Source organism: Cnephaeus nilssonii (genome assembly GCF_951640355.1).
Source record: "Cnephaeus nilssonii genome assembly, chromosome: 21".
Classification (NCBI taxonomy): Eukaryota; Metazoa; Chordata; class Mammalia; order Chiroptera; family Vespertilionidae; genus Cnephaeus; species Cnephaeus nilssonii.
Genome location: NC_137092.1, coordinates 8,175,023 through 8,190,387, shown reverse-complemented (window position 1 = coordinate 8,190,387; position 15,365 = coordinate 8,175,023). Strand labels below are relative to the sequence as shown.

At 44.7% G+C, this 15,365-nt stretch overlaps 1 protein-coding gene across 1 annotated transcript in view; it reads right to left on the bottom strand.

Moving 5' to 3' along the window:
* Window positions 1-15,365, bottom strand: part of MAGI3 (membrane associated guanylate kinase, WW and PDZ domain containing 3) — a 138,233-nt gene that overhangs the window by 26,473 nt on the left and 96,395 nt on the right. Inside the window, exons 4-8 of the mRNA XM_079761200.1 lie at window positions 14,244-14,453; window positions 11,943-12,117; window positions 7,847-7,926; window positions 5,228-5,285; window positions 957-1,051 (exon numbers count right to left, since the gene is read on the bottom strand). Of these exons, the coding sequence (XP_079617326.1) occupies window positions 957-1,051; window positions 5,228-5,285; window positions 7,847-7,926; window positions 11,943-12,117; window positions 14,244-14,453 (618 nt within the window). The remainder of the gene's footprint in view (window positions 1-956; window positions 1,052-5,227; window positions 5,286-7,846; window positions 7,927-11,942; window positions 12,118-14,243; window positions 14,454-15,365) is intronic.

Genomic DNA, 15,365 nt, shown 5'->3' with positions numbered 1-15,365 from the left:
TCTGGAGTCAAAATGGGAGGGACAGCTTAGTATTAAGCTCCTGAAAGTCAGGGACGCGCACTCTGCGTCCACTCCACTTGGTAAGCACCGCTGTGAACCCTTGAGGGCAAGACCTGTCTTACCCCTAATCGCTCCCCTCCCTTCCCCGCCCCCAATCGTTTTTGAATACCATATGCCTAGCAAAGCACTGGGCATATGGTAGGTGCTCTACCATATTGGTTAAACTAAAAACATTTGGCTAAATCAAATGCAAAACTTAAGGGAGGGGACTATGTTTCTGAGGAGCAGCTATAAGAATGTTTCTCTCATGGGCAACAGAGGTGGGGAGAATCCCACTCAATCACACAGTATGACCACAAAGACCATTAATAGGGCTACGAATGACAGAGGGAGAGAGGGAGGAGATGGGGAGGGGTGAATAGAATGAGAGAAATTTCTGGGCAGCGTTTTCAAAATACCCATGGGCGAGGCTCCTCACATTCTCAGGGTCTATTGTTTAAAAGCGTTCCCCCAATGATCCTAATATTATTAACACCATCCCATCTGAGAGGCAGATAATAGGGTGAATTTCTTTAGCATTTGTTCCTATCAGTTAATGAAGAATCCTGAATGGGTACTGATAGCAGACCTAAGCAATTAGCTTGGGAGACACAGTGAGTGAGAGATCTGACGCTGCCCTGGCCTTAAACTTTACGAAACAATTCGATCTTCAAATCAAGCCTCAAACCCACAGCAAAGGCTTTGGCCCCTTCTCCCAACCATTTTGCACTTTCTATATAAGCAGCACGAGAACACTCTCCGTAGCCTCTAAACCTCTGCTGCTTCATTAAGGTTAGTCCCGTTTTCACAGCAACAAGAATCAGACGTCTCTGTTGAATTTGAGAGCCCCAGCAGTGACCAGCTCGGTCGCTTTCCATTCACTCAGTGTATGAATTTCAGCTAGGAAAGGCCTCTACCTGGCTTGGGAGGCCCCGGATCAGCCTGCCCGGACTGCTTTTTCCTCTTGGCTTCCTCCACGGGATTTTCAAACTGGGTTTTCTGGTTCAGGTGGCTGTAAATGGAGGAAAAAAAATACGCATTTCAGTTTAAGATGGAAGAGTTACATTATTTTAAAACAGACTATCAGACCACTCTGTCACCACGGTGTAGGGACAAATGGGTCCCTTTGGGCATGGGACACATCGGAGCAGACAGATCACTGCGGGAGGGCTTCTGTAACAAAGGAAAGTTGGAGAAGGTGCCCAGCAGTCCAAGCTTTGGGGCTGTCGCTCGGCTTCTTCATCAGCGCACCCCAAACAGCCAACGGCAGTTTCAAACCGCAGTAATGCCCTCGTACCAATGCAATCAGAGCTGTTTGGTAATGGATTAATTTTTTAATAGCAGGAGGGTTTTAAGTTTCTCTAAAACGAAGCAGCTCTAAGGACACTTCTGAAGAAATCCAAGTACAGAGCATTCTAGAAATATCCTGACTTTTCCACGGACTCGCCTGCATCGATTTAGCCGCAACTAAGAAAGAGGTTTGCTTTTATCAAATGATATCACAGAACAACTCTTACACGCGTAAATGCTTTCGTGATTATAAAATGATTAAATGGATTATGTAAACACAACGTAAGTTTCACTGGCATTTCTGACGTGGGGACATTCACAACGGACTCTTGGGAAGCGCACACGTCTACAGAGAAAAGCAGAGCGGAGGGAGACGAGGAGGGTGAGCGAGTAGCCAGCGCGAGTCGGTAAGCATCACAGGGGGACCGGGCACTGGTTACCGGGACGCGGTAAGAACGCGACTACTGCCCCAGGGGCTCGGGATCTCAAACGGGTCTAACCCAGAAGCGACGGGAATGATATTCGAGCACTTCCAAAGCACAGAGATATTTCAGCCAAATGATGCGCATTTTCCAGGGAAACCCATTTTTTAAAAAGGGGCATTCGTGAACACCAACAACTAAACATCAAGTCAACAGAATTTCACATTATGACTGCCTTTGGAGGGGCTGAGGTTTATAGCATCTGCACAAAAACGGTCACGCACTGGAACGACTCCTCTGCCACTGTGGACACTAACGGTGGAGGTGGGGAGCGGCCAGGCCTGTGTGTCTGTGTCGAGCGCAGCGCTAACGCTGAGACAGACGCGGCTGCTTCGTCTCGGAGCGCTAAAGGAGGCCAGTTCTGCGGGACACGCTTTGGGTTCTGATGTCACTAACACTCAAGCATGTTTCTGCCTCTGACTACGAGGGGCGCCTTATCCGCGGGGCTACCTGCAACCCTCTGAGAAAACGAAGATGTCTGGTGTTAAGCGAGGTGCTATTTTTACAGTTATTTATTAATACTGACATGTTCGTATTCTTGAAAAAACAAAACAACCAGAAACTGGCCCTAAAAAAAAAAAAGAGCCAAAACTGGTTTGGCTCAGTGGATAGAGCGTCGGCCTGCGGACTGAAAGGTCCCAGGTTCGATTCCGGTCAAGGGCATGTACCTTGGTTGCGGGCACATCCCCTGTGGGGGGTGTGCAGGAGGCGGCTGATCGATGTTTCTCTCTCATCGATGTTTCTAGCTCTCTTTCCCTCTCCCTTCCTCTCTGTAAAAAATCAATAAAATATACTTTTAAAAAAAAGCTTAAAAAAAAAAAAAGAATAAACCTGTTTAGAAAGGACCTTGGCTCACCCCAATGCCATCCAGAGCTAGAACGACTCTCTTTGCAGCCCAGACATTACAACAGAAAAGTAGTCATTTGTATTTGTCCTCTTTGCAGTGAGTGGGAGAAGAGACTAGAAGTATGCAAATGAGGGATCCTGAAAATTCTTCGACAAAAGAGTCTAAGACTGTCGTGAAGGGAGTAACTGCATCTGTCACTGTAGGTACCTAGATGAATGCCACCCAAAAGCAAAACAGTAAAAATACTCTCCTCTCCATTCAGTATATCCATTGCTAAATGAACAGGTTCTGTTTTCCATAGAACTAGCTGCGAAGTAAGAGAGGAGATGGAAGATTATCCGAAAAATTAAACAAGGGTACCAAACAAGCATGATCAGATAGATTACATATAATTCGGAATCCCATCTGCACTAAAGGTCTGTGTATGCGATATGGATTTTTAAAATTCATCTCAGCAAACAAAACCATTATTCTTTTAGGAAGAATCTGAGATATTAGGGCAGACGTATATTTAGACTCTGTCACCGAAGTGCACTGAGACATTTGATGCGAAACAATAAGGAAACATTATTCCTAATACAGACAGGCATTCGTCTGGAAGGCCTGCCGCCGTCACATTTTTGGAACAATTTCATTTTCAGAAATAAATTAACCCGTTTCCGAATCTCGTACAACGAACTAAACACTGACAAAGAAACACTGCGCCGCCGCAGTTGGTGCTACTACGGCGAGGCTCCTGCCAAGAGCCATCTCCGTGCCATCTGGTCTGACAAACGGAGAGCCAAAGAGTAGCCGTTCAAGTAACAGCTTTTTATCTCCATCAGCAAACGCGCCCGGAGGACGGCGAGGACCGCGGTCCCCATTCCAGCCTCGCTCGTCTGGGAACCCTGCCACATTCCCCTGCTCCGCGGGCTCCACGGGGACGTGCCTCTGGGGTACAGCGGCTCCTCCTTCACCTCATCCATCACCCTCCCGGGAAACGAGCCGGTTCTGGGAGCAGCCACACCAGATCCCGTCGCTGCTGCCGCGCGTGCCGGCTCTGACCCGGACCTCCGCGGCCACCGGGGGCGGGCGGGTCACTCCAAGGGCCTGCCCTGAAGTTGCTCCAACATCACAGCCTTGCTTAATGACAACCGCGTCGTCGGGCCAAGAGTTTCTAACAGGCAAAGGGCTTTCACCTCCCGACCATGTGTTAGAATGCATTTGGGATGGACGATAAGAGCATGAGGACCATTATCTCCAAAATGTGCGGCTGTGTCCACCCATCCAGACAGACTAAGCTACCAGGGGAAAATCTCACGAGACCTTTCTGCTTGGCCTTCAAATACGCCCTGGACTTAAGAAACACTAACTGTTTCCTTATTTTAACTAAATATGCTTTAGAAAAAAATAGCCAAAGAGCCGCTGTACACTTTTCACATCACAGCAGCAGCAAGACATTAAATCGCACAATGGACATAAAATTAGCATAGCCCTGCAAAGGAGCCAAAATACTGACGTTGAGAAGTTAGAGAGCTAAGCGTCAAACTAGTCACTTCTTTTGGGTATAAGTTATATTTTTAAGGATTTCAAAAAACCTCTCTAACCAGTGACTTGAGAACAATCCACACACACACACACACACACACACACACACACACACACACACACTGGAATAAGCACTAGAGTTACCAGTACAACCGGAGTCAGAGGTACTTACTTTAAGGACAAATGCCAGGAAGTGGCATTTGTTTTTGCCAACAAGTAATAAAAAATTAATAAGCCGTCATAAAGCTAGAAGGGTTCTCAGGTTTGCTGCTTTTCCCAGGTAATAATGTCATTTCGCCTTCCCTTCTCAGGCAGCAGGTTTACCCTCCCCGTTTCCCGGGAAACGGTAACATTTCTCATGCAGTTGTTTGCCTGGCACTGGAAGCCTGAGGTCAGAACTGTATCGAGAGCATTTGGAAGGAAAGCAACCCCAATGGTCGTGACAACAAATCGATAAAGGGGGAACGGAGAGAAAAATTAGATGCTGATGCCATCTTAATTCCTCAGGCTAACAAAGGCAGGGGCTGGGAATTCCTGCCAACATGTGTGTTTCAATTTAACCAAAACAGCTGTGTAAGGAGCAACTTCCATTCATCTCCCTCAGCCTCCCCCCCACCCCCCCAAAAAAAATCACTTACATTTTCCTTGATTTATTCCTTAAAAGAGAGCACTTTTAATCAGATACTTCAGCGTCCTGGGTCATGTGGTACAAGCTGCCCTTAAAGTTCCCCTCTGTTCTCAGACCGACAGCGTCAGTGTTAGGCCTCAGCAGCTCACCGCGTCCCGCGCCCTCACTCCACAGCCCTCCGCCTACCGCTCTCGGTGGAGGAGGCTGGAGTAGTGCCGGTAACCGCTCACCCTCGGCAGCTTCCCTCTGGGTTCAGCATCGGGGAGTGAGGCTCAGGCCCGACCCTCGCATCCCCTCCCGGACAGCCCTGCAAGCCCACGGAGGAGCACGGAGTCTGCCCTGCGGACTCCCCGGCGCTGCACTGTGACGGAGGAAGCACGTTTGGGAGAACAGGAGCCGAGGGGACAGACTTACTCAACATAGTACGTCCCATACTGAGGGTCCTCTATCTTTTCCCAGCCATAAGGAAGCTCTGTAAGAAACAAAAAGAAAAGAAAAAAGAACTGAGTGAAATGCCAGATTCAAAACCGACAGGGAAGGATTTGCCAATGAGGGAATTTACATTTCTGGGAGACAGAACGCCGAGGGCTCACTTTCCAAGAGCAGACAGTTTGAGTCTGAGTGGCTCCAGGACCCCCAGCGATGCCTGAAACCATGGAGAGTACCCGACCCTGTACATACTATCTGGTGTAAAACAGTGAAAAGGTGACATAAAACTCATCAGCTCTGCCGTGTTCTTACTGTTAGCCTGGGCTTACGTATTTGTATGACCTCCAGTCGGTACTATCTTTTGCGGAAAATTTTTAAAGTCACCTTTCAATTTTGTCTGGATTAAAAACCATGTCACATGGCCTTTAAATCCACGAAATGGGCACAGTCAACTGCAAAAGTCCACGGTGCCCTTGACGAGAGTAAGGCACTCGGGGTGGGGTATGTGATAATCACATATAATCACATGTAGGCTTGCCAATCTGTATCTAAAGTAGTAGAGAGACTTAATTTCCTTTTTTCCTCAAAGAAACATTATGAAAAATAAGTTCTAACGCTTTTTTTTCCTGTACACCAAAAGGTAGTTTGAACACCAACATTCTGGTGGCCACTGGTATTAGGGATGTATTGGAGAAGTAACTGAAGAAAGTTAAATCTAAGGATAATGCAAGTGTGTGGTGATCAGAGGAATGGAGAGAAAGATATAAAAGAAAAAGCATGGACAGAAAGAGGATAGATGGACCGACAGCTATGTGAAAAAGCAAATACAGCTAAAGGTTCATTGTAGCATCTCAGTGGTGGACACATATGTATTCACTGTAAAGTTCTATCAATTTGTCTGTATGCTGGGAAATTTTCATACTAACTTGTATACTGGAAAAATACACTGAGTGGCCAGGTTATTATGATCTCTGAACGCATAAAAATCTGGCCACTCAGTGTGCGTGCGTGCGTGTGTGTGTGTGTGTGTGTGTGTGTGTGTGTATTAGAGGCCCGGTGCATGAATTCGTGCATGGGTGGGGTCCAGCCAGCCTGGCCAGGGGGAGGGGACATGGGCAGTTGGCCGGCCTGCCTGCTGGTTGAACTCCTGGTCGAGGGGACAATTTGCATATTAGCCTTTTATTATATAGGATATATACTGAGTGGCCAGATTATTATGCGTTTAGAGATCACAATAATCTGGCCACTCAGTGTATAGAAAAGGAAAGAGCCACAGCGATCGGAAACTGCATATAGGGAACAGAGCAAAGGAAGAGGAAGCAAATATAGCGGCAAGGATTTGGGCGCAGGTGACTATGGGGATGGTGTTGATGACAGAAGGAGGGATGGGTGACTTTGGGAGAAAAATGTTTAGTTTGAAATACAGTTATTTGAAGTGCTAGTAGGACAATAAAAAAGAAAGTCAATAGGAAATACAGAAATAGCATTTAGAACCGAGGACAATACTGGAGACGTAGATAAGGGACCCAACTACAGTGAATCGACAGTTAAAGCTACGGAAATAAATACGCTCTACAGGGAAAACAGGAAACAGCAGAGAATTGAACTTGAAACAATTAGTAGGCAGGAAACGGGGGGAGACCAGCAAGAGAGACATGGCCGAGAAGACTAATACCACATTCAGAGTCTGTGAACAGTCCAAGTCTATAGGCTCATACATGCCAGTTTACCTTTAGAGTGCTGATTTCACCATAAAAAAACTTACTGTTGAGAACCTCATACACAAAGGGGGTATGCTATAAAAATCATTTTTAAAATTATTTCTTAACGTAATAGCAGGTGTCGATGAGGTTGTGGAGAAAAAGCAACCCTTATTCACTGCTGGTGGGCCTGTAAACTGGTAAAACCACCATGGAGAACGGGATGGAGCCGCCTCAAACAATTAAGAATAGAGTTCCCATGTGACCCAGCGGCCCCTCTTCTGCGTATCTACTTGAAAACTTTGAAAATATTGATTTGAAAAGATAGAGGTGCCCCTATGTTCACTGCAGCATTATTCACAGTGGCCAAGACATGGGAAAAACCGAAGTGCCCTCCGATAGATGATTAAAGAAGATGTACATATACACAATGGAACGGAGCCTTTGTATTTATATAAATAGTTTAGAATCAGCTTATCGATTTCTTCAAAACAGATGTTATTCTTCTGCAGTCTATATTCAGGAAGGCACAGCAAACGATTTTGGTTGGGGTAAATTCTATACTTACTTGTAAGACTATGGCACTAAATACAGTCTATAATATACAAGGCAGAATTACAATCCAATAATAATAATTACCCAATGATTCTTAGAGGAATAATTTTACTACTGAGCAGTAAAAACTGTTTGTGGGGTAGGGTTTATTAAAGACTTTCATTGGGTTCCTAACGCTGCTCTAAATGGCTAGGGACTAGCCATAAGTACTATCCATCCCAGTGATACTAAATTAAATATATTTTTGAAGGCTCAACAGGCATGAGGAGGCTACCCTGGGGCTGAGAATGTACCCAACTTATTAAAATATTTATTTGGAATTTTTTAGAGTTGGTCTTTCGGAATCTACCTCCGTCTTCACAGTCCTCGGGGGCTTTGGCTTTCTTACAAAGGCGAGGGTCCAGCCAGGTGGTCGTTTTGGTGTTGTGGCTGCAGAATAAAGATTTCAATTAGAAACAGCAAAACACACAGATGAAGAAAAATATATCAAAAGCAAGGATTAAAAGCGACTGAAAGGCAGATGCCGTTAGAATAGGCATCTCCTGCAGGCTCTGTTTGCCTAACTCTGACTCAGTAATCCGACTGTTCTCAGTCTGTGGCTTCAAAACTGCCATAGAGGGGAGGTAATGCTAGAGGCACTAATGTGAGGATGGAGATGCTGAAGGGGGGATAAGCAGCAAGGACAGAAGAACAGACGCTGTCTAAGTGAGGGCGAGCCACGGCATCCAGCAGGAAAGGCCGCGGGAGAACCTGGTTCGCTTGCTGCCCGAGTTCCTTCCTCCTGCCCTTCAAAAACCACGGTATTTCTTGAGTCCCTGTGATGTGTGGACCCTGCTGGGGGCTGGGAATACGGAGATGCATGATCAGACAGAGCCTGTGGGCTCACAGGGCTATTTAATATAACACAATGTAGAGCAAAATGAAAGGGAAAGCTCCATAGTGTCTGTTTCTGCAACGTTGCAAGTAACAAGGATGGGTACAGCCTGGCCAGTGTGGCTCAGTGGTTGAGCATCGACCTGTGAACCAGCAGGTCATGGTTCGATTCCCGGTCAGGGCACGTGCAGGGTTTGCAGGCTCGATCCCCAGTAGGGGGTGTGCAGGGGGCAGCTGATTGATGATTCTCTCTCACCATTGATGTTTCTCTTTCTCTCTTTCCCTCTCCCTTACTCTCTGAAATAAAAAAAAAATTTTTTTAAATGAAGGGTATAATTAAACTCATCTCTACGAAATTAAGTTTTTATCACTATAGACCATATATTTAATAGAAAATAAAAGGGGGAACAAAAAGATCACCCCACCCCCCTCTTTAAGAAGTAGGCCGCGACACCTTCAGAGAGCAGTGTCTGCCTGATTTCACTCCGGGTCACCCCGGTTACTTCAGGCCAGGCCACCGTGCAGCAGGCACTAATGCTAAAACAAAAGAACCTCACTGCTGGGCAGACGCTGCTACAGTTTAAGTGTCTGCAATATGAGGATAGGAAAGAAAGAAAAAATCACCAAAGAAAAATACATAGGAAGGCAACAAAACATAAATTATAGTGATTATCAAATAGTGTGAGAACAGCAATGTGAACAAGTTATTTTTTCTTGGCGTCTATATCCTGAGATCAACTCACTCATCTCGACACTGGCCACTCCTAGGAAATGGAGCCAGTGGTTTCCGGAAATTAATCAGATCGTCCGTGCCTTTCCTAACCCCTGCGCTGCTGAGAGGGCTGCTAGGCAGCCCCTCCCGGCACAGTGCCGGGTCTGACTCTCGACTGTGGTAGAGACTCTCCTGTCTGCCGAGTATGGGTAATCTAAGTGGGAGAAACTGGGATTCTTTCTGGAAAGTCTGTTACCCATTCAGTCAGAGAGAATTTCCCCCAACGAAAACTGGCTAAAGCAATGTCAGTAAAATGAAAAGGATCAGGACTCCACCGAGGCCTAGCAGCATGCCTATTATTAAAAACAAATACTGGGCATATCTTACAAAAACCAAATTAATAACTTTCAGAAAAGCTTAACTTTGGTTTCAATGACCCAAAATCTGTACTGCTTGATTAGCAGGTGCGGGCAGCCCCCTGGGCTTTTACCCCCTGTTTCTCAAGGGAAAGACATGCCCCTTGGGCTGTACCTGAAACAGAATAGCTAAGACCGCAGACCAGGACTGCTTACTGACAGAGGCATGACTTAGCAGCAGCCGCCACACAGACCGAGCACATGAGCTGCAGCAAGCCAGAGAGCTTCATCTCGCAGCAAATAGTACTCAGCTCTAGCGTGGATATTAACCCCTTATGAGACGATGGTTTGCAAATACTTTCTCCTATTCCTCAGGCTGCTATTTCACTCTGTTGATTGCTTCCCGTGGCTGCACAGAGGCTTTTAAGTCTGATGTGGTCCCTTTCTCTGTTTTATAGTATCACTGTTGCCTGTGCTTTTGGTGTCAGACCCGAGAAGTCCTTGCCAAGTTCAATGTCACAAAGCTTTTCTTCTAGAGGTTTTATAGTATCAGATCTTACATGTAGACCATAATCCACTTTAAAAATGTTCACCTATAAAGACATTTGTTGTATAAATTCCCCAGTCCCATAATTTACTCACTGGTCCCTGTTTGCAGGGTGAGGTGCTGTCAGATTTGATGTCTCATAATCTGCTTCTAACGATACTCTAGCTCCTTTTTGTGACTCTACATCTTACTCAGGGGGTTAGTTTCCAAGTCAGCATGAAAGTCAGAAGTCTAAATTACCCTTGAAAAACTCAAATTGGCCACAGAGAAGAGTATACCTGATTTTGTCTGTAATCCTGGTCATTAATGTTTATATAAATGTTTTAATGAAATCAATAATTTACCACACCTGGTAAAAAACAACACCTTGCACACAAAATCTATGTCTTTTAAACGCTAGAATCTCACTTGGTACAGCAAGATGCTTATTCTATCTGAAGGATGTGGAATTGGGGACCAATTGAGGAAACACACACATCTCTCACCCCTAATTCATGTCTGTGTATATGTTCTTTTGAGTGTAGTATCCAGCCCTCAGTATTTTAATTAGTATATTCTGTAACTTTACTACTTTGATATTCTACCTCTGGGTAAATTCGTTTAAAGATGAGAATTACAGCTGCATGAGACTATAAAAAAACTTCAAACTAAACTTCTAATAAATTATTTATATAATGTTCTCAGGTGCAAGCAATAGAAAACTTTAGGTTTACTAAACACATGTGGTACTCTATATCTCTGTAAATACAAGCATATTAATAGTGCTTTTTCATAAAATAGTTTTTTTGTGGGGATTTATATTATACCAGTTCTTCTGAGGACCAGTGATTTCCACGCCTCCCTCCCCCCTATACTATTTGACACTATTGCCTGAAAACATCAAACCCAATCTCTAGGACTGAAAATATTTAGCTCAGATAAGAAATATGTCCCCCTCATATGATAATTCCTGAAATGTGCGTTAAGTGTGACAATATACACAAAAGTTAAACAACAACAACACAAGCGAAGCAGACCTGGCCTGTGTGGATCAGTTGGTTGAGCATCGTCCCATGCACCCAGAGGTCACCAGTTCCCATTACTGGTCAGGACACACGCCCATGTTGTGGGCTCCATCCCCAGTAGGGGGCGTGCAGGAAGCAGCAGATCAATGTTTCTCTCTCCCTCTCTCACCAATGAAACATCTTTTTTTTAAAAAAAGCAAACCACATTGGGGCAGTGGGGGCTTGCCCAGGGTGGGGATGGTTGCGGGGGGGGGGGTCAATTGGGGAAAAAGGAGACATATGTAAAATTGAAGACAATCCTATCTAATAATAGAGTAACATGTAAATTACCATCACTCCGCTACGCCCACGATTGGGCGACGGGAGGCTGGGGGGCGGGACTCGGGGTGGCCTATCCGGCCGTTGAGAGGCACGGATCCGCTGTCACTGAGGGGGGGCTACCCTGCTGTTGAGAGGCGCAGGGTAGCCCCCCTCAGCGGCCGCGGACCATCAAAAGTGGTGGAGCTGGGTGCCTGTCTACTCCGTCACCAGGCCTTTCAGAAGCCTCCGGCTCGGCGGACAGGCACCCAGCTCCACAGCGAAAAGCAAAAGCGTGTAGGGGACCCTACACATGCATGATTCAATCATGCACTGGGCCTCTAGTAATAATAATAAAAAAAAGCAAACCAAACCTTCTTTATTCCTTACATTTTTCATTATTAGTGATAAATCTGTCTTTAATCCTCTTGTTTTTATAAAACCAGAGATCAAACACACTATTCCTTATCTAAGTCAAATAAAAACAAAATACCATCCAGGGAAAAAGTCAGATTAAGAATCAACTATAACACGGATGAAAAATATTTTTAAAGAGAGAACAAAGGCATGGAGGCCTTGAGAAAGGAGGTTAAGCACGTTCTCAGACAGCCTCCCAGTGGCAGGGCTGGTGAGAGAAGGCACAGACATTGGCTTACTCGATGAAGTAGATCATCCCCGTGTCCGTGTAGGCCATCTCCCAGTTTTTGGGCAGTGGTTCCAGATTCTCATCTCTCATCATGTAATTTCTGAAGTCCATGGAGCTGTTGGTTTGGTTGTAACTCGGGACGGTCTTCATCCAATCGGATGACTCAGAATGCCTCTCTCTGTTTTCTATTCAAAACAGAACAGTATGAAAAGCAGGTGAGCTTACACCGTCTTCAAACAGCACTCTTCAATTCTAACAAAATGCCAAATATTTATTACACATTTCCTTGTCTTTTGTGTCCACATTCTGCTGTAACTTTTGAAAAAACAAACAGAAACATACTTTTTTTTTTCATTTGCTAAGTGACATTAACCCCGTACAGCACCTTGGGGGCTAGTCTGGGAAAGACGCAAAAAACAACTCTGGAATCAAGTCAGTTCCTACTGAACACAGATCAATCAACAGGACACTAACAACAGCCCAGCAGCACGTGTACAATCCCTTTACGTGTCAGGCGCTATTTTAAGCGCTTCACATATATTAACTCATAATCCTCACTCAAGCCTGTGAGTATGTCTTACTATTCCCATTTTATAGATGAGGAAACCGAGGCACAGCGAGGTTAATTAATGCAGTCAATGTTACGCAGCTAATTAAGCAAAGCCAGGATTCCAATCCCAGTGGCCTATGCTCTTAACTGCAACACCAAGCTGGCTCGTACACGTTTAACACAGGCCTTTCAGAATGACACGCAGTAGACTTCCTGTTGTTAAATATAATTCTCTGTTGTTGACAGTGAAATCCTTCTAGAGTCCCAGAGTCCGTAAGGTAGGTAAAAACACTAAACTTGGGTTACTGTAGGGAGTGCACACTTCATGAACTTGAAACTTGTTTCTAGAACTTACAAGATAACCCAACTGGAATAAGCCCGGACTGCAGTCAACGCCTCAGAATCAGAGGCTCTTAGAGGTGGCCTTAGACATCATTATACAGCCTTCCTTGTCCTTATAGCATTTGCACTCCACCCATCCTTTACCTAACCAAGCACTATCATCCTTTAACCCTACTGCTTACCACCTCTCACTGCTCCTCACCCCCATCCACGCCCTCGCCATGTCCTCCTTGCCCTACCTACCCAAGAACATGTACATTCCCACATTGGGACAAATTCACGGCCTCTAATGTCAGTCTTAAACATTTAAAAATGTTAACAAACTTAGTTCTGGGGGTGAACAAAGCTGATATCAACATCAGAAGGCTCTACGATATGATGAGTTCCCTTAACAACCCCTAAAAAATAAGACGTGAATTCACCTAAACATTTTCAGACCTGTTTTCACCCAAGTATATTGGGGTAATGCATTAAACATCAAATGTATGAAGTGGCATAATTATGTGGGATGTCAGGACTATAAAACAGGACTCACATTCTGGAGGGGAATGCAAACAATGAATGCATTGAAACAACAAATACAGTATAGACAGCAAATGTTAATCACTGATAAAGAAAACCTCAGGATGCTTTGGGGAAAGATCAAATTGGGTACCAGTGAAATACATCTTTCAGTTCCTACTACATGCCGGGCACTGTCTATGGTGCAAGGCACACAACAATGAACAAAACAAGCAACAATTTCACCCCTCACGCAGCTTTTTCATCATGTTTTGAATGGAAGTGTTATAACGAATAGGTCTACTGCGATTCTGTGGTTTCCTACCCATACTCTCAATTAGAAGTGTAAGAGTCTCCTAAGCAATCGCCACATTTTGGGAGGAATTCAAAAGAGTAAGATTCTCCACCAGTTAAGTTCCTGTTGGTCTTGCATTTAATGAAAAATAGAGGAGAGTCAAGTTCGGAACTTTTCTTGGAGTGATTCTGGATGTGAAGTCCAAGTACTGCTTGCAAACCTCTCGGATAACGTTGACTAGCACATCTCCAAAATGCTGTGCTTTGTTTTGGTTGAAGGCTGTATCCTAAAACATCTGCTTTTGTTCATATCCTGCAAAGCAGGACGTAGGCCAACAAGATTCCCCCATTCCAGCTTCGGAAGTGAATCCCACATCTTTTAAGCAGTGGGGCAATGCCATCTTACGTGATCACTACTGACAGCTTATCACTGACTTACCGAAATGGCCACTGGGAGCAGCTTTACAGATCCACTTTGTTCCACAAAAACACCCTTACCAAAAATATGAGAACCCCATCACTCACTCTGCATGGGCTTTGTGGGAAATCTTACTACTTCTAGTGCAGTGTCCCGGTAAAGCCAACCGGGAGGGTCACCTAGAAATGGCTCATCCATTTACCAACCTGCATGGCCAGTGCCATTAATGGCCTCCTTGTCCTCATCGTCCTCCTCTTCGGGGAGAGAGCTGTCCATCCGCTCCATCTTGCTGACGGAGGTGGTTCGTTTCCTTTGGGATTCGGTGTCAAACTCATTGTCAAAGAGGACCTGGTCCACAGGATCGGGCTGGAAAGGGCTGGGTTCTGCTGGAGGCTTGGGAGTCCCATAGAAATTTCCTAAGTGAACACAGGAACAGCAGCTGGGAACACTAACGCTGAACCGAGAGTCACCACAATATGGCCCGGTGTACGTCTCTGCCCTGTTATCTTACACTGAAGTTTCTGAACAGCCAACCACCACTGGCCAAAAGGAGGCCAAGACACTTCCTGGAAGAGGAGGAGGTAGAAAGAGCAAAAATAACTAATTTCCTAAGTGCCCTTCACCATATAAAGCCAGGAAGTTGACTTTGTGGATATGGCTTATTTATCCCAACAGGGCAGATTTGTGTGGGTCCTAAAGTAGGGCCTAATTGGTGGATTTAGATGCATTAACGCTCTCGTGTAGGATTCACTGGCATGGAAGAGGGAGAAAAGGAGAAGGAAACGAACTCAAATCATTTTGCTCTGATGTGCAACATGATGAACTATTTTGGTAAGAGGAGGAAATATGTGGGCAAAGGATGAAGCTAAGAACTAACCAGTCTGTGTTGAAACGTAGGCTGTTTATGTAAAAGTAATTTTTGAAAGTTTTCCTGAGATTCTAATTATATCATTTTATCTGACAATTTGTTGAACAAATAGAGACATTATTAGCATATTTCAATATTGGCTTACTCTCAGGGAAGCAAGAAATGCTTTAATATGTTAAGTCTTCAGGATCAGTCATTTTTGCAGTAAAAATAAATGTTCCAGAATAGAATGAGAACAATGGAATATCTTCTCAATTTGTCATGTAGTTCTCATTAGGCAGCCATACATAATGGGAAAATGCTCAATAGATCTACCTACGTTAACAGTTTGTGGCTCCTGCTAGTTTTGACCTTGCATCAATCACTATGCTAATGCTACAGGAAGATAAATATGATTGTGGAGTAAAATATTCATGACCTTCTTTTATTTTTTAAATCACTTTTTTTTCTAATCAAATTA